This window comes from Chionomys nivalis, chromosome 6 (genome assembly GCF_950005125.1).
Source record: "Chionomys nivalis chromosome 6, mChiNiv1.1, whole genome shotgun sequence".
Classification (NCBI taxonomy): domain Eukaryota; kingdom Metazoa; phylum Chordata; class Mammalia; order Rodentia; family Cricetidae; genus Chionomys; species Chionomys nivalis.
In genome coordinates this window covers 73747306-73772411 of record NC_080091.1, presented here as the reverse complement: position 1 = coordinate 73772411, position 25106 = coordinate 73747306, and the positions used below count along the sequence as shown (strand labels likewise).

The 25106-nt window shown below is 44.3% G+C and overlaps 1 protein-coding gene across 4 annotated transcripts in view; it reads left to right on the top strand.

The window, feature by feature from the left end:
- Window positions 1-25106, top strand: part of Fryl (FRY like transcription coactivator) — a 226111-nt gene that overhangs the window by 177984 nt on the left and 23021 nt on the right. For 3 of the 4 annotated variants that reach the window (XM_057771109.1, XM_057771106.1, XM_057771107.1), the window contains 18 exons: window positions 61-145; window positions 1589-1701; window positions 2774-2924; window positions 3581-3684; window positions 5306-5491; window positions 6683-6884; window positions 8062-8183; window positions 8943-9133; window positions 10805-10899; window positions 12191-12798; window positions 13149-13246; window positions 17873-18043; window positions 19354-19494; window positions 21230-21427; window positions 22160-22321; window positions 22404-22478; window positions 22780-22956; window positions 24406-24609. In XM_057771109.1, coding sequence (XP_057627092.1) covers window positions 61-145; window positions 1589-1701; window positions 2774-2924; window positions 3581-3684; window positions 5306-5491; window positions 6683-6884; window positions 8062-8183; window positions 8943-9133; window positions 10805-10899; window positions 12191-12798; window positions 13149-13246; window positions 17873-18043; window positions 19354-19494; window positions 21230-21427; window positions 22160-22321; window positions 22404-22478; window positions 22780-22956; window positions 24406-24609 — 3083 coding nt within the window. The remainder of the gene's footprint in view (window positions 1-60; window positions 146-1588; window positions 1702-2773; window positions 2925-3580; window positions 3685-5305; window positions 5492-6682; window positions 6885-8061; window positions 8184-8942; window positions 9134-10804; window positions 10900-12190; window positions 12799-13148; window positions 13247-17872; window positions 18044-19353; window positions 19495-21229; window positions 21428-22159; window positions 22322-22403; window positions 22479-22779; window positions 22957-24405; window positions 24610-25106) is intronic. The other variant, XM_057771108.1, reaches the window with a different exon arrangement.

Sequence of the window (25106 nt, the reverse complement as noted above, 5' to 3'; positions counted from 1 at the left end):
TTGATTGAAATGTTTATTATTCTCCTCAGCTGACAGGTGCTCTTTTGTCTTTGATGACAGGAACTACTTCCAGTAGCAATACAATGGTAGCTCCCACTGAGGGCAACGCTGACAGTAAGGCCCTAAAGGAGAACTTTGAAGAGAAGTAAGTACTTCTGTCTCCGAGAGTGTGGTGATTTTCCTCCCAGGAGTGCGTAATACTTCATGCTAATATTCCAGTGATGCATGCATTTCCATACTTGAACATTTTCACATTGACTCCTCAGCCCCCTAGACTTTTTGATATGAAGGGTGAATGTCGCTATCTCCGGAGATTTTTTTTTTCCAAGTATTTACTCTGCCTGTTTCTATACATAGCTCTCACCAGGCTCCCCACATGATGGGGTGCTTAGAGGGGAATAATTGAGAGCTTCAGCTTTGGAATTATAAAGCAGAAATTGGTGTGTGCCTTGTGGTGATCGTTTGTATAAAGTGCTCCTTCTGCACATAGAAAGTAAGGCATCTAGGGAATGACAGGATGGTTTGATGCATAAGGCACTTGCCACACAAGCATGTGGATTAGGGAAGAGATTCTCAGACCCCATAAAAGCCCACTGGTCACTCTAGCGCTCAGCAAGGGGGCAGGGGAGAGGTAGAAAAGGGATCCCTGAGACTAGCCACAGGGGCAAGACCTCAGTCAGTAAAGAAAGTGGAGAGCCATTGAGGAAGACAGCCAGGGTCAGCCTCCAGCCTCCACACACACATACACAAACCAAGAAAAAAAATGAAGTGAATTGTACCTGACTTTTTCTTTTGGGCCACCAACTAGCTCCCAAATCATGATACAGAGACTTATTATTACTTTTGAATGCTTGGCCTAGCTTAGGTTTATTTTGGGCTAGTTGCTTTAACTTAAATTAACCTGTTTCTCTTTATCTTCCTTTGCCTCGGGGCTTATTACCTTTCTTCTGTATCTCTCTTTTTTTTAAGATATTTATTTTTATTTTATATACACCCATTGGTGTTTTGCCTGCAAGCATATCTGTATTTGGGAATCAGATCCCCTAAACAGGAGTTATGGACAGCTGTGTGTGAGCTGTCATGTGGGTGCTGGGAATTGAACCTACGTCCTCTGGAAGGGAAGCCAGTTCTCTTAACCACTGAGCCATGTCTCTAGCCCCATTTCTGTATATCTCACTTTCACTCCTTCTCCCTGTCTGCTGGCTAGCGGTATCTCCCTCATTCTCTCCTCCTCCTCCTCCTCCTCCTGTTTCTTCTTTCTTGAGCCTAGATTTCTCCTCCTATTTATTCTCTCAGCCTGCTAGCCCCGCCTATCCTTTCTCTGCCTAGCTATTGGTCGTTCAACTCTTTATTAGACCAATCAGGTACCTTATGCAGGCAAGGTGAAACAGGTGGAACTTATCTTTACATCGTTAAACAAATATACCATAAACAAATGTAACACACCTTTACACAGTTAATATTCCACAGCATATACAAATGTAACACTTCTTTTCCTAGTTAAAATAATATTCCACAACAGTGAATGGAAAGGTAGAAATGCCACATCACTGTGATCTGTGCATGACTCCCATGGTCCTTCCCACAGCTATGTGCACCTGGACATCTACAGTGGACTGAACAGCCATTTAAACCGGCAACATCACAGACTGGAGTCTCGATACAGTAGCAGCTCCGGAGGGTCTTACGAAGAGGAAAAAAGTAACCAATTCTCGATGCTCCTTAGATAACTGTTTTGGTGACATATATTGTTAACTGTGTTAATGTTAATGAGTTTGTTTTCTCCAAGAAATTGTTTTAGAGTGCTGTATTTGACTGCCACTAGTTCTAATGTGATCGGAGGCATCTTTATCTTAAGGAATGGATTTATTAAGGCATAGTAAGCTGGAAGGATTTTTGTGTTGGGTGTTATAGAATTCATTCTCAAGAAGTGTCAGAGAACCAGAGGTGGTGGCGCACGCCTTTAATCCCAGTACATGGGAGTCAGAGGCAGGTGGATCTCTGGCTTGAAAGCTAGCTTATACAGAGATACCCTGACCTCCCCCCCCCCCAAAAAAAAAGTGTTCAGAGAACAGACATTGGATGGGTCTGGCTGTTGTTCTCTAAACAGATTTGCTTATCTTACGGATCCACATTTTTTTCAAGAGGTTTTCTCTTACACTTCCAAAGTGAGCCATCCTAACTAAGTAGCACTGCTGCATGAAGGAAAGGAAGAATAGAAACATGTCTATTGTAACTGGATTCGGGCCCTGGAGGATCTGCTCCAGTCTCCTCATTTTGGGCATCATGGAACTGAGGTCCAGAGAGGTTAAGTGACTTATCCACGTCACACAGAATTCATTTTTTCAGGTGTTTGTTTTGCACCCTGCAGCCCCATGTGGTAGAGCAGATTTCTTTCAGAGGTGGGTTTGTGTCAGCCTGGTCTCATGAAATATTAGAACCAATAACTTACGAGAAGATACTTATTTCAAAGCATCTTCGTTTTAATATGCTCTCCTGGTTTGGCCATACTAGGGAAGAATAGGGATGTGTCAGTATAGATTTTGCTTTACTATAAAGGATAGCACCTCAATCAATAAATCAGTCTCTCAATTCTCCCCCCCCCCCAATTTGTAATATTTGTACCTAGGTCTCCATAGAAAATGCATATCTAGATAGTGGGAGATTATCTTGGATCCCTTTCCAATGCTGTGAATAGTGGGTTTCTTACTAGAGCTTGCTTATATGGCAGACAGTAGATGGTGCAGAAAATGAGATCATTTTATCTTGATAGGTGATTCAATGCCACTTTATTCTAATTGGCGCCTGAAAGTGATGGAGCATAACCAAGGAGAGCCACTGCCCTTCCCACCAGCTGGAGGCTGCTGGTCACCACTGGTGGATTACGTGCCTGAAACGTCATCACCTGGATTACCTCTTCACAGGTGGACTAGAGCGTCATTCCTATTTCGTACGAGCCACGTTGCAGCTGAACGCTTTCAGCTTTCTAGATAACTCTCTGACCGCACAGCGTAGGAGTGGTCGTCCTTGTTGAGATGCTGCATCGAAACTAGCCCACTCTGTTGAGATGCTAAGAGATTCAAAACCGTATTGTGAGCGCACAAAGTTAACATTACCGTTCCTCTGCTGCCCTTCTGGGTGTCTGGCATAGTTACTTGACCTTTCTACGACCCAGTTACCACATCTGGAAAAAAAAAAGTGACTTCTTTGTGGTCAGCCCTGTTTTTGGAATTCAATTAACCTGAATTCTACTAAGTAAAATCACAGCAAAGGCAATGACTACATTCTTTTAGAACTTACCAATGCGCCAAACACGTACCGAACACTCATTGGGGCAAGTGGTATATGCGGTAGGTCTGAAGGAAATCCAGCCCTTGGCTGCAAGGAGCTCCAAGCCCTGAGTTTTGTGCTAAAGCCGTCACTCTAATGGTTTTCTTCTCCTGCATCTGTTTGTCCTGTTTTTACCCTCTAGAAAAGTGTTTTTCCATAGAGTACTCAACTCTTGGAGGAATGTGAGCAGGAGATTTCTCTGGGTCACTTCCGCTCCAGGAAGCCGCTAACCGTGTTCTCGCTGTCACAGGTGTAACATAGCTGTGATCCTGCTGACGGATCTCATCATTGACCACAGTGTGAAGGTGGAGTGGGGTGGCTACCTCCATCTTCTTCTCCATGCAATCTTTATAGGTAAGGTGTTCTGATTCCTCTGTTTTTGTGTCTCTGGGGCCATTTTTAAGTTGGTTCATTCTTCAGAGAATCATTAGATCTGTGGTCCTCAACCTGTAGGTCACGACGCCTTGGGGAGGGTTGAACACCCCTTTCACAGGGGTGGCATACAAGATATCCTGCACATCAGATATTTACATTACTATTCATAATAATAGCTAAATTGAAGTCGTGAAATTCCAGCACTGACGTAACTTTTGGGTTGGGGTTTACTACAACTTGAGGAGCTATATTAAAGGGTCGCCTTGTCAGGGAGGTCAAGAAGTCAGTGCCTTGGTGCTTCTGTTTCCTGCTTGTCGCTTCCACGAGACTCTTCGCATTCTCTCTCTCTTCATGTCCACTGCCTTTTACTTGGGAACAAGGCTCCGTGCACACCAAGCAAGCGTGTTACCTCCCAGCTCATATTATCCCTATTCATATGCCCATTCCATGACTCTTTGTACCTGTTACAAAAACACATATCCACTCTACCCTGCCAGGGGGGCTCTATTGGTACAGTAAATTAGATTACCCTAGAGATCGGAGCCTTTCCGGGGAGTGGAGAATGGAAATGCATTCCAGCTGTTGAAAGCCCTGACCATGTGCGGTCTGATGACAGCTGAGTCTGCATGTGTCCTTGGTAGCAGGTGAGAACTCTTCCACATCTGTAATTCCTCTGTGATTTGAACATTGGCTTTTGAAGCGTGTCAAGGTAGTCATCTTCTGATAATGCTTTCCTATCAAGAGCACATAAATACAGGGCTTGCCCCTTCCTAATTCCCGTGGCAAATGACATTTGCTTTGTCTTTCATGCCAAGCAAAATAGAATGCCCACTTTTTAAAAAGAATTCATGGATATCTGGTGTTTCCTAGCAGAGTCATAATTTCTAAGAAGTCATGAAGTTTTTGGTATGAAACCAATTGAAAAGTTACCTTGAGAGCTGGGCAGAAGTAGGCAGATCTCTGTGAATTCCAGACCAACCCGTGCTACATAGCAAGACCCTGTCTCAAACAAAAAGAATTACCCTGACTCTCCGTAGGCATTTATACAGTGAGGAAGAAGGCCACATTATGAATGGATGAGAAAACTTAAAACCAATTTAAAAATAAGCTGTGTAATACACAATATTGCATGAAGTCTCTTGCACACAGTGAGCATTTGTGTTCATGGACTCTGGATACCTGGACTGAACTCACCACAGTTTGCACACTCTCTGGGTATAGGGATCGGGCTCATGTGGGCTGGAGGAGAAGCCGGGAGGTAACATGCTTGCTTGGCAGTGGACGTGCTTGTGGTCAGGCTAAGAGGAACTCCCCACTCTCTGGGTCTGAACTCAATGTATATAGGTGTTTTTCCTGGTCACCCATTATCCCTAAGGAGTCCTCTGCGTCTGAGATGGCATCTCCATTCTATTCTTAGTAATCCAGATTTGATTGGAAGTCTCTGTAGGGTTACATGCTCACACTACATGTGTGTGGGGCTACATGCTTACACACACGATTGCAAGTCAGGAACTTGATTGACAGCGGTGGGACCAGTCCCTCATTTGGTGGCAAGCACACTGCCCCTCTAGCTGACAACGCTTTTCTCCTGTCTTCTCAGGGTTTGACCACTGCCACCCTGAGGTGTACGAACATTGCAAGCGCCTGCTTCTGCACTTACTGATAGTGATGGGACCCAACAGTAACATCCGAACTGTTGCTTCTGTACTTCTCAGGAACAAGGAGTTCAATGAGCCCAGGGTGTTGACAGTCAGACAGACTGCACACTCAGAGTATACTTTCACAGGTACTGAGTTCAAAGCCACGGGCTATAAAGTAGAAACATACTCCGTCAAGTTGGAATCCCGCAGTAGTGAAAATCGAAAGTTGAAACACGTGGAATTTAAAATGCAGTTGCAGGATTTTAATAACATCTGTGTCGCTCATAGTCAGTAGAAGAACGCATTAAGACAAATAGTTGAGACCCTTACTTCTCGGGATCTCTAGCAAGCAGATTTTAGATTGGGAATATAGAAACTGGAGAAGACATGAAGAGTGCTTAATGTATTGAGGACCTGGTTTGGGGTTGGTTTCGTTGTTGTTTATTTTAAAGTGATGTTGCGTGAGATCTCTTCTCACAATTTCTGAAAGTTGACTGACATTTAAAATTCTTTTAGCCCCTTGATGATCTTTGCTGTATTTAAAATGTTCCATATTTTAGATTAAGGAGACCAAAATTAATGAGGCTTTTATGGTGAAGCTTGGAAAGTAAAGATAGCCAGGCGGTGGTGGTGCACGCCTTTAATCTCAGCATTCTGGAGTCAGAGGCAGGCGGATCTCTGAGTTGGAGGCTAGCCTGGTCTACAGAGTGAGTGCCAGGACAGCCCAGGCTACACACAGAACCCCTGTTTTGAAAAGCGATAATAATAATGATAATGATAATAATAATAGAATAATAATAAGAAGAAACCTTCCTGGTTTTGTATAAAAAACACTTTCATTCAAAATCCCATAGCTTGTTGTTTGTTTATGAGTATTCTTTTGCCATTTTGTAAGATTTTGGCTTTTAACTGTTCATTTAATGACTGACTTAAAGTAAATATTAGATGGAAATTAAAATAGATTCTTAAAGTAAAGTGAAGCCGAGATTATAGAGTTCTTTCCGTATGAAATTGGAAACTAGTTCACATCACAGAAACGTAACTTGTCTTGATAAAGGGGAAGCGAGCACCCCAGACTGCTAGGTGGTCTTCGACAGATGGCAGCAGAGGACCACTGATGCAGCTGTGGCTCCGTGACAAACTGAACAGTGTTTCCCTCCAGCGCACTGGCTCTAGTTGTGCTCGTGGGATTCAGGAGACGACCATGTTCAGTAACCTGCCCCATGCCCTCATGTGTCCCCTGCGGTCTATGAGTAGCCATGCCCAGTGTGGTTAGGAAGTATTCTCTGGGTCCTGTTGCTGCGTCTCTATTCATGGTGGGCTTTCTCTTTGTGCAGGCATTAACGACTTTATACCTGATTACCAGCCTTCCCCTATGACTGACTCAGGGCTTAGCTCAAGTTCTACCTCCTCTAGTATCAGCTTAGGAAACAACAGCGCTGCCATTTCACACCTCCACGCCACCCTCCTCGGCGAGGTGGACCTCTCCGTGGAGCAGGACGGAAAAGTCAAAACCCTCATGGAGTTCATTACCTCAAGGTAACCCCACAGCTCTTGCCATCTCCGCGCTGTTTATGGTGAACTAGTCTCAGAGCAGCCAAACCATGTAAGCCAGGTCTGGATTTCCTGTAATCCTGTACTGTGAAACACACACGTCTGTATCGTGAAGTCTATTGAAAACTATGATCCAGCCAGAACATTCTTTTGGATGCCTGTTGGTATACGTATACTGAGATAAGTGAATCTTATGGGTTACTAAACGCGCTAATACACTCTTAGCTGGAGGCGTAATAACACTCTAATCAACCAGCCGGCAAATGTTTATTTTTTTATGGTCTGCTGTATGTAGACTGTAATAGATAAATAGATGGAGAAAAAACACGCTGTCCCATAGCAAGAGCCAAACTACAGGGCTTCGAGCAAACTTGAGTGGGGTGATGGTAAGGAAGTCCTTCTAATGATAAGCTGAGGAAAGTGTTTTCTACACAATGCCAGAGTGCCTGGGAAAGTTCACACCAGAGAGCTGTAAAAACCAGGCCTGTGGCTATAGATTGTGTGTGTGTGTGTGTGTGTGTGTGTGTGTGTGTGTAGTATATGTGCAAGCTGGAGAGCTGACTCAGCAATTAAGAGCGCTTGTTCTTCCAGAAGACCCGGATTTTATCCCCAGCACCCACATGGTGGCTCATAGCCCTCTGTAACGCCAGTCCATGAGGATCTGACACCCTCTTCTGACCTCGAAGGGCAACAGGCATGCATGTCGTACACACACATATATGCATGTGAAACATGCATACACATAAAATAGTAAATAACCATTTTTTATGTATGGGTTTTGCCTGTATGTCTGTTTTGACCTGTGAAATTTGAAGGTTAGCTTTGTGGGTGACTGAGTCATAAAATTAGGTGTTAGGGGAAATCACATTAAAGAGAAATAGAGATTCTAAATTTTAAAAGCCCCTTTTATATGCGCAATACTCATTGTGTTAGGCTAATCTGTCATCTTTTTTTGACTGTCTCTGAGCTGGAGCCCTGTCTTGCTCCACTTGCTGTAGGCCCTTCCTTGTCCGTGTGTTTAAGTAACAGGAGTAGGCTGTGACCTGTGAGCTGACTGATTCAGCCACTGCCCCTCCTGAGTGTAAAGGCAAAGTCTAGACAGGTAAGAGCGAGTGGCTGATGTCAGTTCCAGAAAAGGAATGTCACTGTCCTCTGTTTTCAGAAAACGAGGGCCCCTTTGGAACCATGAGGATGTTTCCGCCAAGAACCCCAGCATCAAGAGTGCCGAACAGCTCAGCAGTTTTCTGAAGCATGTGGTTTCTGTTTTCAAGCAGTCAAATGCAGGTATCATCTTTAATGGAGACCAAGTAACATTTGATCAGGATACAACATCAGTGCGGCTGAATTTTCAGTGATGCCCAGCCGAAAAGTTGATAATTAATATCCCCGGTGCAGATATTTTTAGAAAGATTGACTTGTTTAATATGTGAATGATGATGGGTGTGTTGGTAAAGAAAAAAATCACTAGTTAAAAATCAGATTTCTCTCCATGAAATCTTGAGGTTAGTTTTGTGGATGATAGTCATAGAATTGAATAATAAAATTAAGAGTTGAAAGACTAGCATTAAAGGGAAATATGCAGAAATTATAAATTGTAAAATCCCTCTTACGTAAGTAAAGGTTTCAGCAGTTTAAAATTTAACACATCTGACAATCTTTGTAAAAGAATTCCATGCTAACATGGTGTTTGCCTGCTGGGGTGGTTCTGCTTCTCTGGAGCTTTGGCAGTGTCTAGAGTTCTTTTGTCCTCACTGTAGGGTTGGTAAAGTAGCTAGGATATTACTAACACCACTCACTGCCTAGGACATCCTTCTAGAGAGTGAACTACCTGGCCCCAACTGTTAGCTAACATTGCTGAGAGAGAGAGAGCCTGGTCCACAGGATCCCTTCCTGGAGATCAGAAAACGATCTCTCCCAAGTGCAAATGCAGTACAGTCACTGGACATAATCTAAGTGTGGTCTCCCTAGCCAGGTAGTGCTTAGCCTCTGGCTGTAACTCCCTGCATTACACACAAGCACCCGTGGTCTCCCATGTTTTCTCAGAAGGAATACACCTGGAACGTCACCTCAGTGAGGTCGCTCTGCAGACGGCCCTCTCCTGTTCCTCTCGACACTATGCTGGGAGATCCTTCCAGATTTTCAGGGCACTGAAGCAGCCCTTGTCTGCAGATACACTTTCCGACGTCCTCACCAGGCTCGTGGAAACTGTGGGGGATCCAGGGGAGGATGCACAGGTGAGAAACTTGCTATCTTCTTTGGGTGGTCGTCAGCTGCTCCTAGAGCTAAAGGACTCGTGGGAGCTGCAAGATCTATGTAGCGGCTATTTTAATTACTATATAGGTTAGCAACAGGCCAAGTTTCCTGCTGGCTATCTAAGACCTATTTAGATCATGTAATTTATGCCTGTCAGAGAAGGTTCGTTTTACACATACGTTAACACACCGTCTCAATGTTACTCCAGAGTCATCAAAGGGTAATAGAGTTGGGATAATAAAGTTCAGTGGGAACAGAAACAGTTTCGTTTTAAAGATAAGTAAAATATCACACTGGAGAACTCAAATGTGTGCAGTCGGTGGGTTTATTGGATCTTCACTGACAAAGAAGATCAGATCTTGGTGTTCTGAAAACGGTAGAAACAAGGGTTTAATCTACCAAGAACAGCCCACGTGGTCTTTACGCAATGATAAATGCCATGAAATAATAAGGTATTGATTTCAAGAGCCATGAAGAAAGGAAACGCACATGCATGCGCACACACACCCACCATACATGCTCCCATGCTCAGCTGTCTAAGTGGCGATCTTTAAGGAGAGACCGGAATGAACCAAGTCCTGTGATGATCTGGCTTGAGAACATTTCGCATAGAAAACAGGCGTCGGCAGTGTGTCCTCTCTAAGGGACTTCCTGGAAGCAAAGGGAAATAGCAGATATTGAAGATAGCAGGGGCATGGCGGAACCAGTCCAAAATGCAGACGATCTTGTAGACTCCACTGAGATGGTCAGCGTTACTCCAGTCTCGGGGAAAGCCACGCAGAGGTTTTGAGAAGAGGAAGAGAAATGGATGTGATGTGATTGGGAAGGGTCTGTCAGTGCTACCTAGGTACTGTCTATGCACAAGGAGAGCCAGAGAGGCCTGTCGGAGGCAAAGCCTGGCTAAAGTGGTAGGTTCCATTCAAGGAGGCTACGGAGGTGCAGAGAAAAGCAGTCAAATTTAGGATATATTTTTTCAACATTTTTTGTTTTTGTTTATAATGAGCTATATATATTTTTCCTACTCCACTTCCCTCTCCCTTCTCTTCCACCCTTTCCCCTGCCCCCTACACACCCAATTCTCTGGAGCTAGGATTACAGTCTGGTTCTCCTTTGCTTTATGTCTTCTGCCCCCTTATGAGTGAGTCCATACCATGTTTGTCTTTAGGAGTCTGGTTTACCTCACTCAGGATTTTTTTTTTTTTTTTTTTAGTTCCACCCATTGGCCTACAAAATTTAATGATGTCATTGTTTTTTACAGCCAAAGAATGCCCCATTGTGTAAATGTACCCCATTTTCTTTAGGATATATTTTAAAGTGATATTTTCAAGACTTGTTGACAGATGCAGTGTACGCACTGAAGGAAGAGTGCGCTTAGACTTCTGGCTTGGCAATTTGTGGCAATTACCCCGCTGTTTTAATCATTCCATGTTGTTGGTTTGATGAGTTCTCACCAATTAGCAAAGCTATGTTGCTCAGAAAGTTAATTATTTTGTAACATGAATGTGGGGTTGGTTCTATTTTTAAATCTCCCGGGGAAGCCCATTGCCATTCTGGGTTTTGTTGTTGCTGTTGCTTTGGTTTTGTTTTGTTGTTGTTTTGTTTTTAAACCTATCATAATTAATTAGATATTTTTAAAAATTTTTTGTCCCCAGGGATTTGTGATTGAACTGCTTCTCACCTTGGAATCTGCAATTGATACCTTGGCTGAAACCATGAAGCATTACGACCTGCTTTCTGCTCTTTCTCAGTAAGAACTTACAGCCAGGCAGCCCTGGCCCCGGGGTTTCAGTGTCTAAGCTCACGTGATTGGAATGGCCGTGGACGAGTCTAACGTCAGCAGTGAACGAAGACAGTGGGCTGCGGGTGGAGGTCTGCTCTGGTCAAGCTCTGGTTTTGATCCCTACAACCGAACAAGCATAGTGTAGTGGCTCGAACATGGCGTGGTACCTCCTGCCTGTAATTACATACCGCCCTTGGAAGCTGGAGAGAAATTAAAGGGGTCAGAAATTAAAGGCTATCCTTGGCTACATAGTGCGCTGAAGGCCAGCCTGGGATACTCAGGCCCTGTCTAAAAGAAAAAGGAAATAAAGGAGAGAGGGGGTGTCAGGTGTGGGCTGAAAGGGTGGCTCAGCATTAACTCTTCAGTTTCCAGCAACCACATCCACCCCAAAACTCCAGCTCTGAAGGATCTGGCGCCCTCTTCTGGCATTTGAAGGTGTCCACACAAACATGCACATACATTTTTCTTAACAATTTTTTTTAAAGCATGGAAAGTGAGAACTTCCCGTAAGTTCTGCAACTGATCTCGTCAGTGCTCTCTTCCAGTGTCCTGGCTGGGGACCTTGTTACTTTCTCTTTAGGCTCCACCAAAAGCCCCATTGCTGTGTCTCCAGTAGTCACACCTTAGGTGATCCCTCAGGACACCTACTTTACCTGATTACCACTCTCCCCAGAACAGCCTCACCTCCCAATCCTTGAGGTTACACGTAGTCACCTTCTCCCGAAGTATTTCTGACTCAGTATGCTAATGGTTTTATCCTTTAGATTCCTGTGTTTCCTTTGTATTTTAATAATAGCAAGTCAAGGCGTATAAATGCACCTTTACATCCTCCGTAGATTTGTTGCCCCATCTTTTTGTGTATGTTTGGCTCACATAGAATAGCAACTAATTTTAATCAGTTGGGTATATAGAAGTAAAAGGTCTGTATGCTTGGTTCTCGTGGGAACAGTGCACCATTGAAGGCAGGAGGGGCTGTCAGGATGGACAGTCATGGTACACACAGGATCTACCTGGGACATAATACAGATCTAAATCTAGAGCTGAAAGTTAGCGAGGACTCTAGCATTAAAACCTCTGACTTCAAAATAGAGCCACAGCAAAAGATACACTGTTGACTTTACTGTTGAGGCAAAACTGAAATTTCATGAAACAAAGTCAGATCTTTTTTAAAAGTTGCTTTTTCAGTTTTTAGGAAAAAATTCAATATAGCAAAAGTAACATAACATCGTCCCCCCCATCCCCTCCTACTCTCTCTTAGAACCTCATACCATGACCCTGTGATGGGGAACAAGTACGCAGCTAACAGGAAAAGCACTGGACAGCTCGACCTAAGCACAGGTCCCATCAACAGCAGCGCTTATGTGGGCTACAACAGTAGCGCGAGAAGTAACTCATTGAGGTTAAGTTTAGTCGGTGACCGCAGAGGGGACCGGAGGCGGAGTAACACACTGGATATAATGGACGGCCGGATAAACCACAATGGCAGCTTGGCCAGGACTCGAAGCCTTTCCTCGCTGAGGGAGAAAGGCATGTACGACGCGCAGCCCACTACTGAGCCCACCAACCTGATGGCCACCATCTTCTGGATAGCGACATCTCTGCTAGAGTCTGATTACGAGTATGAATACCTCCTGGCTCTCAGGCTTCTCAACAAGCTGCTCATTCACTTGCCCCTGGATAGGTCAGAGAGTCGAGAGAAGATTGAAAACGTACAAAGCAAGCTGAAGTGGAGTAACTTCCCAGGCCTCCAGCAGCTCTTCCTGAAGGGCTTTACCTCAGTGTCGACCCAAGAGATGACGGTGCACCTCCTCAGTCAGCTCATTTCGGTCTCAAAACACACGCTGGTGGATCCGTCCCAGGTGTCAGGTGATGTGAATATCATCTACCTTTTAGGGGTGTTGGGGGCGGGGGTGCTGGGGATTGAACCTGTTTCTTCCTAATGCTAAGCAAGCGCACAGCCACTGAAGTTGCTCCTCAGCCGGCCTATAGTTGCATTTTAATGTCGTTGGAATGTAGACCAGTCATTTGTTTTGAAACTGCTCATTTCTGCATGAAATAATTTTTCATGTTAGTTAAATTATTTGGCAAAAATTTGTGAGATCAGATATCCCATAAACACGAAAGCGGGTTTGTCTAGACCGTTTAAACATGCCTTCAGCTTCCCAAATATTGTGCAATAAAGTTGGTTCTTGTTTGCTCTTTTCCACATCCGACAGGCTTTCCTCTTAACATCCTTTGCCTACTGCCTCACTTAATCCAGCACTTTGACAGCCCAACTCAGTTCTGCAAAGAAACTGCTAGTCGAATAGCAAAGGTAAGCAACCGTGTCACCGAGGGGTCCGGCTTAGGACACTGTTCTGTCCTGCAGATCCGCTCGCTCTGAGTCTCGGGATTTCGCCTCTAACGCTTATTCCGCTTATCATGCAAAGGAGTTACACAAAAGCCAGCAAATAAAAATACTGAATTCGAGCGACCCTTCTCCGAGTCTGTGTCTTTTTCTGCTCCTCTCCCTACTTCTCTTCTCTACCACTCTGCTGCTTTCTCTTTCGTTCATTTACTTCCTGGCAAACCTGCACCAGGCACTGGGGTGACTGGGGTAGGTAGAACTGCGGTCTCGCGGGCCTTGAAGTGGGGACGGATGTAGGCGTGGAAGCTGAAGCCACTCCAGAGTCTGGTGAGGCTCCAAGCAGTGAGGGCAGAGCCCCTGGAGGCACAGACGACACATGAGGAGGCCCTGTCAAGGCTGATTCTGAGAATCAAACAGGACCCACCGCAGTGAGGTACCTGGGTAAGAAGCTGTAAGTGGCAGGAACTGGAGTTTTCTGGGCAGAGGACATTGCGTGTCCTGAGAGATGGCTCAGCTGGAAAGAGCCTTGCCGCTCTCCCCTCTCTTCTCGGGGACCTGAGCTCCACTCCCAGCCCCCCCCCCCCCACAGAGAGCATGCACAGGCTCACACAAATTGGGTGTAACTAGTAAAGGAAAAACTACCTGTGCAGGGACCCCCAGAGGAGAAGTCACAGTATATTTTGAGTTCCTTAAAATCCTCTTTTCTTTTTAACCCTTTTTTTGCTGTCTTTTCTCTCTGCTCACTGTTTACCTTCCCGCCGCACAGTTCTGACAGCAGTAGTACAGCTTATATCATCTGTCAATGTGTTGAAAATATTTATCTCTTAATTTCATAAGATAGAATGTTGCCATCTTGTCGTTTTAATTATTTTCTGTCTTGAGCAGCTTTTTGAAGATCCCTATTTATGCACGTATGACGCTGTGTTTGTCAGTCATTGTCTCTTGGAGGGGGCGATTTTCAAAGTTAAAACAGAAAGGCGTTAGATACGTTTAGAAGTAATACACACTCCCATGTAAATGCCGTGAGCTGGGCGGAGTAAGTGAATGGCAGCCCAGCTACAAGAACCTTGCTAGCCAGAGCCCTGGGAGGAAAAGCCAGGAATCTCTAACGGAGAAGAGTGAGTAGATTTCCTTGCTGTGAAGAGCCCTTCAGAGGAGAAGCAGCTTTCTTACAACCCCCTCCATTCAGTCAGCAAGAGCACAGCCAAGGGAAGAGGCAAGCACACACACACACACACACACACACACACACACACGGCCAGTGAAGGGAACCCTCCTGTTGTCAGGCACAGCACTGCTGGGTGCAGACAGTAGTGAGTGCTAAGCAGCCACAAACACATTAGCCATAACGAACATCAGAGCTTTTGCAGTATTTTGCCAGGTAATATAAAGGACGAGAAAATACTGAGAGCCGAGCCTGGTGGCACAAAGCATCACCACACGGCAAGGGCACGTGTCTTCCTGGGGAACTGTGGGGTAGCCAAGGGACATAGTAAGACCCTGCCTTAGAAACGAAAAAGGATAAAAGTTGTATTAATAAGATAAAATACGGTCTTGAATTTCTAGATTTATTGTAAGTTATTAAGTATGAAGAGATTCTCAAATAGCCAATTGTAGATAACTTAGCTGTCATACTTAATGGAAACACATCTTAGTTTCTTAAAAATGGTAAGCCAGGCATGGTGGCTCCTGTCTATACTTTCAGTACTCTGGAGACTGAGGAGTTTTGTCATGAATTTGAGACCAGCTGGGTTACATGGTAAATTCTAAGCCAGCCTGGGCTACAGAGCGAGCCCCTGTTTCAAAATAATAATAATAATAATAATAGTAAAAAAAACTGACTGGTGAGATGACTCATAAGTAAAGACACTTGCCTCCAGTCCTCACAACCTGGGTTTGAGTCCCAGGTCCTGTGTGGCAGGTAGAACCATGTCCAGCAAGCTGTCCAATGACTTCTTCCACACACATGTCCAATAATAAATAAATAAATAAATGTAATGAAATTGAAAGAAAACCATACCTGGTTGTAAAAAAAAAAAGACTCAAAAATTCTCAGTGTTAATTTTAATAAGTTTAATGGAAAACTGGTTGTTTGAAATAAAATACTTTTAGATAATATTTTCCTAAAATAAACCAACTTTATACATAGTATTTTCACTAATAAGGGTTTAGGATAATATAAAATTTGTTAAAATAAAGTTTATTTTACTATTCTAATAATGCATCATCAGAAAATTATAAACAAGGTCTCCTCCCTTCAGCCCAGTTGAGGGGTTAGAAAGAAAACTTGAAGGGAAGTATGGGGGGGGGTTAATTGGACTTTTTAAGGAAATAAAAGCACAAATAGGGAAATAGAAGCATTTAAGAGATGTTGCCAGAGTGTGCAATGCTGGATTCACTGAGAAGGTCGGATTTAGGCCTGACCTAAAGATGTCCTAGGCCCTGAGGATAAAGATGCAGCTGCCATGTCCTCATCAGGTCACAGGAAGTCCCCACATAATTTTTTTGCTTCTAAGAATCCAAATCAGGCCTTCTGTGATTGCTAAATTGTTTTCAAGTATGCTTTCTCCTGTGGCGCAGCACAGGATGGCTCCCTCCGTGTGTGCTTTTAGCAACCTGCAGGATGTGGTGAAATTGATTTCCTTAATTTATTCTCTCGCTTGTAACTGTTGAGAGTAATTCTCTGCCATTATGTGCTTCCTCATTATGCAAATATCACCAGATCTCTGTTTGTGCCCATGGGGTGCTTGGCATTTCGGGGCCAGGCAACACTCCTTCATTATGGCAGAAATCATAACAAAACAGTTTATTATTTTGGGACCTTCAGAGTGAATTCTAATCTGGTGCTTCAAAAACGTCAAAATGAAATCTTAGGTCATTTTTTTTATAATATTGCACAGGAATTGTCTCCCTTTTCAAAGATAAGTGTTTAAAAAAATTATTGCTGAGAAAATAAAAATATCCTTTGTAACAGCCAGAGGTGATAGCGCACACCTGTGTGTGATCCCAGCAAGCAGAAAGCCAAGGAGGAAGAATCAGCAATTCAAGTCTGGCAAGGCTCAAAAGCAAACAAAACCCCCAAAGAGTATATCGTCATTCAAGAAAATTTTTCTAGCAAAGATTTAAGTAGTTACTGTGAAGTTACAAGATTATATGACTTTTTAAGACATTCATGTTGAAACAGCAATAAGAAACATCAACCAAGGCCTCCCTCCGTCTTCTCATCGGTTTTATGGGTAATCAGTGAGATCAGCTGCTTCCGATGGATTTAGAAAACAGTTTCCATGCTGCTCCGTGTTGTCGGCAGTCAACCTGCCCCTGTAGCTCTAGCCAGGAAGGGAAAACGGCTGAGACGCGGACTTGAGGCCCCCCCATGTCAGATGTCCTCTGAATTATCAGAACTGTTTCAAACAAACAGTTAAATGTATACATATATTTCAGAGGCGATATTTTCTTTACTAAATGCGCTAGACAGTTGGGAAAATGTATACAAAGCGTTAGCACACAGCAGGAGAGCAGGTGAGACAAATGAAAAGAAGAAGACTGAAAGTGGACATTGTGACTAGGCCAGTCTTCTTGATACGTACATACTCGATAAGTAAAGCAACAAAGGCCCTTTATCCATTCTAGATTGTTCTAGCGTTTCCCAGAGGAGGCTAAGAGACATCGTTACCAATAACCCAGGGAGTAAAGGAACTAAGGATGTGAATTCAGCCAATAAGGTCCCCCAAAGATTTGCTGATGCCCGTTCCGTAGCTCTATGTCAAGCAGCTTCCGGAAGATAGACGTGTTTAGGGGTTGGCTTCACAAGGAGTGGCCAAGGAACTCAGCACTGACATAGTTTCCTGAAGGGCAGCTTGATGTCTGGTACGCAGATTGCTACCAGCAGAGGTGACGTAGCTCCAGAAGTCCTATAACTAGCACCCAGGTTGGGGCGGTCTGCGGTAGCTCTTCTGTGAGATATCCTGAATACATATGTGAGACGGAGCAGCCCTGAACTGGCCCGAGAATCCTACTAGAGCCTGCCCACTTGGGCCCCAGGCTCTGGGGCACTAGAGCACCTTGGGATTTGGCAAAACAGTTACAAAGTCATGGGTAGGGCTTACAAAATCATAGATGGTCGTTTACCAGAGACAGTCTGTTATAGCCCGAAACACTATACCATGCAAAACCCTGACAAGTGTTGGCTGGACATGTCCCTTCTCTTCCCATTCCTCTGTTCCCATACTTCTCAACCTTCCTAACGCTGCGACCCTTTGATGCGGTTCCTATTGCTGTGACCCCCCCCAGCCATAAAATTATTTCCGTGGCTGCTTCATAACTGTAATTCTGCTAGTGCTGTAAATCATAATATAAATCTGCCTAGAGATAGAGGTTAGCCCAAGGGGAGACTCAGGTTGAGAACCGCTGCTCTACTGCAGTCCTCTTCGTAGTGCCTTGGTTTGTTTCCTTCTCCACTTAACTTTCCTAGCTTTTGAACGGGAATGCATTGAAACTTAAATATGCAAGCCAAGTTATTTCTTGGAATAAATGCATGTAGCCTAAAGCAGGTTTACATGATAGGCAGATGAAATAAGCCCGTGTGTTCTGTAGGTCTGTGCAGAGGAGAAGTGCCCGACCCTGGTGAACCTGGCTCACATGATGAGTTTGTACAGCACGCACACCTACTCTCGAGACTGTTCCAACTGGATCAACGTGGTGTGCCGGTACCTACACGACTCCTTCTCGGATGCGACCTTCAGTCTTGTGACTTACCTGGCAGAGGTGAACTGAGGGGCTTTGACCTGCTCGGTAGGGAAACTGTCAAGTGGCCGCTTGCAGAAGCAGCCCTGTGGTGCCAACTAGTCTCCGAGCTGAAAGTGAGTGGAGAGAGCAGCAAAGAGAGGCGGAGCTAATTCAAGTACAAAAGGATTTTTTTAAGTCGATGTTTTCCTCCCACTTGTATTTAGTTTCTCGATCATTGCCTTAGTTGGCATGAACGCAAATGTCTTAGTTAGGATTTCTGTTGCTGTGATAAGCACCAAGACTAAAAGCGACTTAGGAAAGGGTTTATTTTGCTTACGGCTCCACATCACAGAATGTCCCTGAGAGAGTTGCGGTAGAAATCTGGGGCAGGAGCTAGTATAAAGACCATGGAGGTGTGCTGCTTACTGGCTTGTTCGGCCTGCTTTCTTCTGTACCCCAGAACCATCTACCGAAGGGTGTTGCCGCCTACAATGGGCTGGGCCCTCTCAGATCAATCTTTAATAAAGGAAAAAAAAAAAAAAAAGAAAAGCCCCAGGTGCTTGCCTCCAGAGCAGCCTGGGGAAGGCATTTTCTCTACTGTTCTTTCATTCCAAATTACTCTAGCCTGTGTGTGTCAAGTTGACATCAAAACTGCAGGCACGGTGATAATGCAAACCTCTCCTTTATGGAAAATGTGATTTGGTGGTGTTGATCCTGGAGAATGGGTACAAATTTTCTGTCTTCAAAATTAGTTCTTGGAAGCTGGGCTCATACCTGTGATCACAGCAATCAAGAAACTAGAGGTTTTGAAACCAGCCTGGGCTACACCATGAATTCCCAGAAGGGAAGAAAGAATAAAAACTCAAGAGAGAATAAAATCTTTGGTTTTTTTTTTTTTCTACTAAAGTACATGTTTTTTTGTGGTGGTCAGAGGTGTGTGAACGCCACATTGAGGGTCCAGGTGGCAGTCAGTCTTTCCAGTTTTATAGGATAAAATCTTGTGCAAGATCAATTAGCTACTATCTAGTTTTATAAGTGGTTTATGAATAGTAGTTCATTCTTTGGTGATTTTTTCTTTAACCTAAAATGAATATTATTTATTATTTAAGGCTGTCATTGAGATGAGAAATAGTTAACCTTTCTGACAGAAGAAAAATTAGATAGATAGATAGATAGATAGATAGATAGATAGATAGATAGATAGATAACCTTTTATTATACCAGTTTCCTGGTTTCTGACAACTAGAACACAGTAACAGATTAAGCCTGCTCGTGCTCTTTGGCTGTGTAAGTGTGATATCACGTTTTGTTCAGCCCGGTTAAAGCCTGCGTTTAAACCTGCTTTCCAGCTCCTAGAGAAAGGGCTGTCCAGTATGCAGCAGTCGCTGCTCCAGATCATCTATAGTCTCCTGAGTCACGTCGACCTGTCTGCTGCCCCGGCCAAGCAGTTTAACCTGGAGATCATAAAGATCATTGGCAAATATGTACAGGTGAGTGACCACAAAACTCATGGGCAGCGTTGTTCAACTCGAGATAATTCAGGAGTATAAAATTCGGAAGCACCCTAGATACTCAAGGGTAGGGATGTTTCCAGGAGTATTTACTAAACAAAATGTTCTCAGTGTGACACAGAAGAACCGTCTGGATGATTGCATTGGTGCGATGCTTTCGTCAGATTTAACAGTCGCATTTCCACAGCAGCTAGAGCGTGTGTGTGGATGCAAAAGGCAGTAGGTACCATCTCTGAAAATTAGGGCTGAGACTTACTTCATTCTTTGTGTGATTCTCTGTGTTAGCCGGTGTTATGTATTAGATAAAAAACCTTTGGAAACAAAAGACTACTTTAAAAGTCTGCATTTGAGAGTTGGCTTTTGTACGTCAGGAAGTACCAGACATTTAGAAAATAGAAATCCAAACTTTAAATGTGAACGGTAACTGGCAAACTGGTAGGTGCTGCATTTCCCCTTTAAACCACTTGTGAAAGAAAGGTGCTGTTATGTAAAGCATCGAGGAGGGGCTGGAGAGATGGATCAGAGCGTGTGCTGCTCTTCCAGAGGACCCAGGTTTGATTCCCAGCATAGTTTGGTAACTCACACCATCTGTGGCTCCAGTTCTATGGGAAACTGATGCCTCCCTCTGGCCTCTTCCAGCATAGCACACATGCGTTACAGAGCTGAGTATGCAGGCAAAAATCACCCACACACATTAAAAGAAAAAGAAAAGGTGATTATAAGTTCTTTCCTAGCCGGGCGATGGTGGTGCACGCCTTTAATCCCAGCACTCGGGAGGCAGAGGCAGGCGGATCTCTGTGAGTTCAAGACCAGCCTGGTCTACAGAGCGAGTTCCAGGCCAGGAACCAAAGCCACAGAGAAACCCTGTCTCGAAAAACCAAAAAAAAAAAAAAAAAAAAAGTTCTTTCCTAGACAGCAGCTCTTCTGCACATACATTTCAGTCAGTCTCTCCTAAATTATGTTGTAGGAATATATAAAACTAAGAAAAAATGAAATATAACTGAGAAACATAGGTACCATGGTGAGGAAAACCTTCTTCTGAAACTCCCGAGGGTGTGCCTCATATTTGAAACAAGTCCATGAGCTAAGACAGCTCAGCAGTTAGGAGCACTTAGTTGCTTTTGGTTAGGACCCGAGTTTGACAACCAGCACCCACATGGCAGCTCACAGTCATCTGTAACTCCAGTTCCAGGGGATCCAACACCCTCTTGTGGTCTCTGTAGACACTGCACAAATGTGGTGTGTAGGCACATACAGGCAAAGCACCCACACATGAAATAAAATGATAAAAAGTTTTTAAAAAAATTTTTATTGTCTTATTTAAGATTTAGATTTGAAGCCAAAAGCTTCACCTGGAAAGTTCATATGTATGTGACTCCTTTAAGAGCAGCCAGGTTCTTGCATAAAACTTTCCAGATTAATGATTTACAAAGTACCTCCTGGGAGAAAAAATAAGGGCCTCCTTTATTTTTTTAAAAAAAATATATTTTAAAATATATTTAAAAATTAGGGAGGATGTGTGTGTGCAATCATCTAACATGACCAGTAATAACTCAGACTTTCCTATATTTTATAACTCAGACCTCTCAGGAAAATGAGTCATTGTATAGACATCTTACAGCAATATTGTTTCCGCAGACTACGGCATTGCCTGGGTTCTTTGTTCATCCACATGCACACCTGTAACTCTCATGTTGACTCTTTCTGAACCCAGAGTCCTTACTGGAAGGAAGCCCTCAACATCCTCAAGCTGGTGGTGTCCCGCTCTGCAAGCCTTGTTGTACCCAATGACATCCCCAAGGCCTATGGAGTAGACGTAGGTTCTCCGGAGATATCCTTCGCTAAGATTTTCAATAACGTCTCAAAGGAGTTGCCTGGCAAGACCTTAGACTTTCACTTTGACATCTCTGAGGTAAGGCGCCCCACAATCAAAACTGTACTGTTGGGAGTTCTCGCTCAAGCCTAAGACTTGTACTTGGGATTAGACACTGGCTCTGAGGAAGCTTACATCGTCTTGAGACAGGTAGATGAGCGTCACGATTCTACCTGACTGGAAGTAAGGTAGCAGTGCTCTGGGAATCTACAGTACGCTCCTGAAGGTGTTCTCAGAAAGGAGGGAACATTGCCAGGCGGTGGTGGCGCACACCTTTAATCCCAGCACTGGGGAGGCAGAGGCAGGTGGATCTCTGTGATTTCAAGGCCAGCCTGGTCTACAAGAGCTAGTTCCAGGACAGACTCCAAAGCAATATAGAGAAACAATGTCTGAAACACACACACATACACAAAAGAAGGGAAACATTTGAGCTGAGTATAGAAAAATAGCTCTAAGGGAGCAGATGTGACAGTTTGGGGGTACCTTGGTCAGGGTTTCTTTTGCTGTCATAAAACACTACAACCAATGTCAGCTTGGAGAGGAAAGGGTTTATTTCATCTTACAACTTGTAGTCTATCATCCAGGGAAGGCAGGGCTGGGACCTGGAGGCAGGAGCTGATGCAGAGGCCATGGAGGAGTGTTGCTTACTGGTTTGCTCAGCCTGCTTTCTTGATCATTTGTAGAAAGTGTCATGATAGACCTATTGTTAACCCTTGCTAGTTTCTTTGCTGTGGAAACCTCGAGTCAACTTCGGCATTTGTTTCTGTGTAGACGCCCATCATTGGGAACAAGTACGGAGGCCAGCACAGCGCCGCAGGAAGGAATGGGAAAGCCAAGGTGATCGCCGTCACCAGGAGCACATCCTCCACCTCCTCTGGCTCAACCTCCAATGCCCTGGTTCCTGTCAGCTGGAAAAGGCCACAGTTATCACAGGTGTGTAGGGAGCATCAGCATGCGCACACCTGAGAACCGTCTGAGTTTACCCATACTAACCCAGGAATTTCCTTCCTGTTAGCGGAGAACAAGAGAGAAGCTGATGAGCGTGCTGTCCCTCTGTGGCCCCGAATCTGGCCTCCCAAAGAATCCGTCTGTGAGTAATCAGGAACATGTAGATAAAAAGCGCCAAAATCATTGTGTCTTGGTGCTTGCCTTCTCTAAGTAAGTCCTGGTATTAACCAAGAATGAAAAGGAGGTGGTCTTGTCTTTTGCAAAATCTGGCGGCTATACTGATCGAGTATCGAACTAGTTAGGCACGAAGAGTAAATTGAAATTCTACATTGCTTGGAGAGTCGGGCTGACAGGGATCTTGAGGGCTGGTCCTTCGGGCTCAGTGACAAAAGTGACAGACAAACCTTTTTTTTTTCTTTTTTTAACCTTTCTCGGGGCGTCAGGTTGTATTTTCTTCTAATGAGGATCTGGAAGGCGGGGACCAACAGACCAGCTTGATTTCCACCACAGAGGACATAATTCAGGAAGAAGAAGTTGCCGTGGAAGACAACAGCAGTGAGCAGCAGTTCGGCGTCTTTAAGGACTTTGACTTCTTGGATGTTGAGTTGGAAGATGCAGAGGTAAGAACGTGGGCTTTCTTGACATTTCCAGATAGTCATGGCTCGAGCCAGACTCTGAGCATGCCATCTTCCCTTACGGAGATGAGTGTAGAATCCAGAAAGATAAACTAATGTGGAGTTCTGAGTGCCACAGTTAGTCAGAGAAGAGTCCATGCCTGTCTTTACAGGGTAAAAAAGGGATTCACGGTGGTTGTTTTAGTGTATTCAAGTTCAAGAAAGGTACTTTCCAAACCCTAACCTTGCAGAACCCAAAGCGTCTAATCTACCTTGAGAAATAGTCAGAGTGGATCCGAGGGCACAGTGGGCAGAGCTTTTGAAGCGCGAAGTGAACAGTTTGGGTTTAATCTGTCAGTCGTACACAATTGATTTCCAGCTACAATTCCATTTGAAAGAATTCCTCTGTTTAGGGGGAGTGCATTCTTTTGTGAAAGCCTCTATTTCAGACAGTCCCTCCCATGTAGAGAGATGGAAATCAACCTTTTCTCTTTTTGCGAGTTTAGTACAGTTTGTCACACCAGGGCTTTAGACTGTTAAGAATTACATTCTTCAGGCTTGGAGGCTCAGCACGAACATAGCATAAATCCCGACTGACGTGAGGCTGAATTGTGTCGTCTCTCTTGTGACCTCTTTTGAAGTTGGCAACAGTTGTGTCTTGATCGCTGTGACCTTGGTTTGAAACTATATTGAAAAACGACCACTATGTCTAACAGCAGCTGTCCCTCGGAAGAAATTAACTGTAACCCTGTATTGTCGCCAGTTGATTGTGGGTGCTAGAAGTCAGCCATTGCATCGTCCCGAGTATGAGCTGTGTACATTTTGAAAATTTCTGTAGATCTCTCATGTCGCCGACGTGTATCACGGAAGCGTTGTTTTACGTGTCTGTCTCCAGCTCTCCCCCAGTTCTGATCACATGTCGGCTTCCCGCCAAAAGCTAAATCCAGAGCTTTCGTCCGTCTTTGGGTTTGAGAAATAACAGGGTTTTCCCCCAAAAGCGTAGCATATATTTGAATGTGTGTCTTCGTGCTTTCTAACCTTGTGTGTTTTCCTTTTTGCTAACCAGGAACTGCAGGTAAGTTGCAGCCTGGTGTTGCGTGGATTGTGTCTTTGTTGTCGCCTGTGATGTAGCTGTCCTCCGTGTGGTCTCATTCGTGCCTGTGTGTTAGAGTAGACACGACCTAGAGTCTAGATGTAGTCAGTCCCCCAGCAGTATGAGATGAGTTTTCAAGAAAATGATTTAGTAAAAATGACCAAATAATTTTTAATCTCTAAAAATATAAGTATTTGATGACGGGTTAAACATTGAGAGAAACAGACGGGCTGATTGAAACTCTGCTTTTGATGGTGCCTTCAGTAATTTTTCACCTTGGTGTGTGTTTCTGGGTGTCATAACTTCTGCAGTATCAATAAGCATGCAGCCGCGTCCTCAGATATCCTGTCTTGCTTTTCCAGGGGGAGAGCATGGACAATTTCAACTGGGGCGTCCGCCGGCGCTCGCTGGACAGTATTGACAAAGGAGACACGCCATCCCTCCAGGAGTACCCCTGTTCTAGCAGTACCCCCAGTCTGACCCTGACGAACCAGGAGGATACAGACGAGTCCTCAGAGGAAGAAGCCGCCCTCACAGCCAGCCAGATTCTGTCGCGCACACAGATGGTATTACTTTCACCCCTCCGCAAAGTAGAGGGGGCTTGACTCTTAGCTTCGAAGTCAATGAAAAAAGTGGTGTTTACATGCCTTCCGATTGTCATTTCATTATGTACAAAATGCATGCCCTGAAATAAGTATTCTGTTGCTTGTGACGAAATCAAGCTTTTACATGTACTCATCTCGGTAATTCTCAGCTGACCACACAAGGCAAGCAGGGTTAATGTGTTTCTACCTAGTAAGAGCCGTGTCTCAGAACACACAGCTAGTGAGTGGACCAGAAACTGGCTGTCTGCATAGTCCCCTTGCACTTCACCGTGTCACCAAAAATTCCCTCCAGGGGATTAGTTCAGAAGAATGACCAAGTTACTGGCCACAGAGACTAAAGGAGGCACATGGTGAGCACCCGTGGAGGCCAGCCATAAACCACAGGGCTGGCTTTGCCTCTCTGATCATGGTTCAGACTATGCAAACTGTGATTATAAACTCGGGCTGGCTTTACCCAC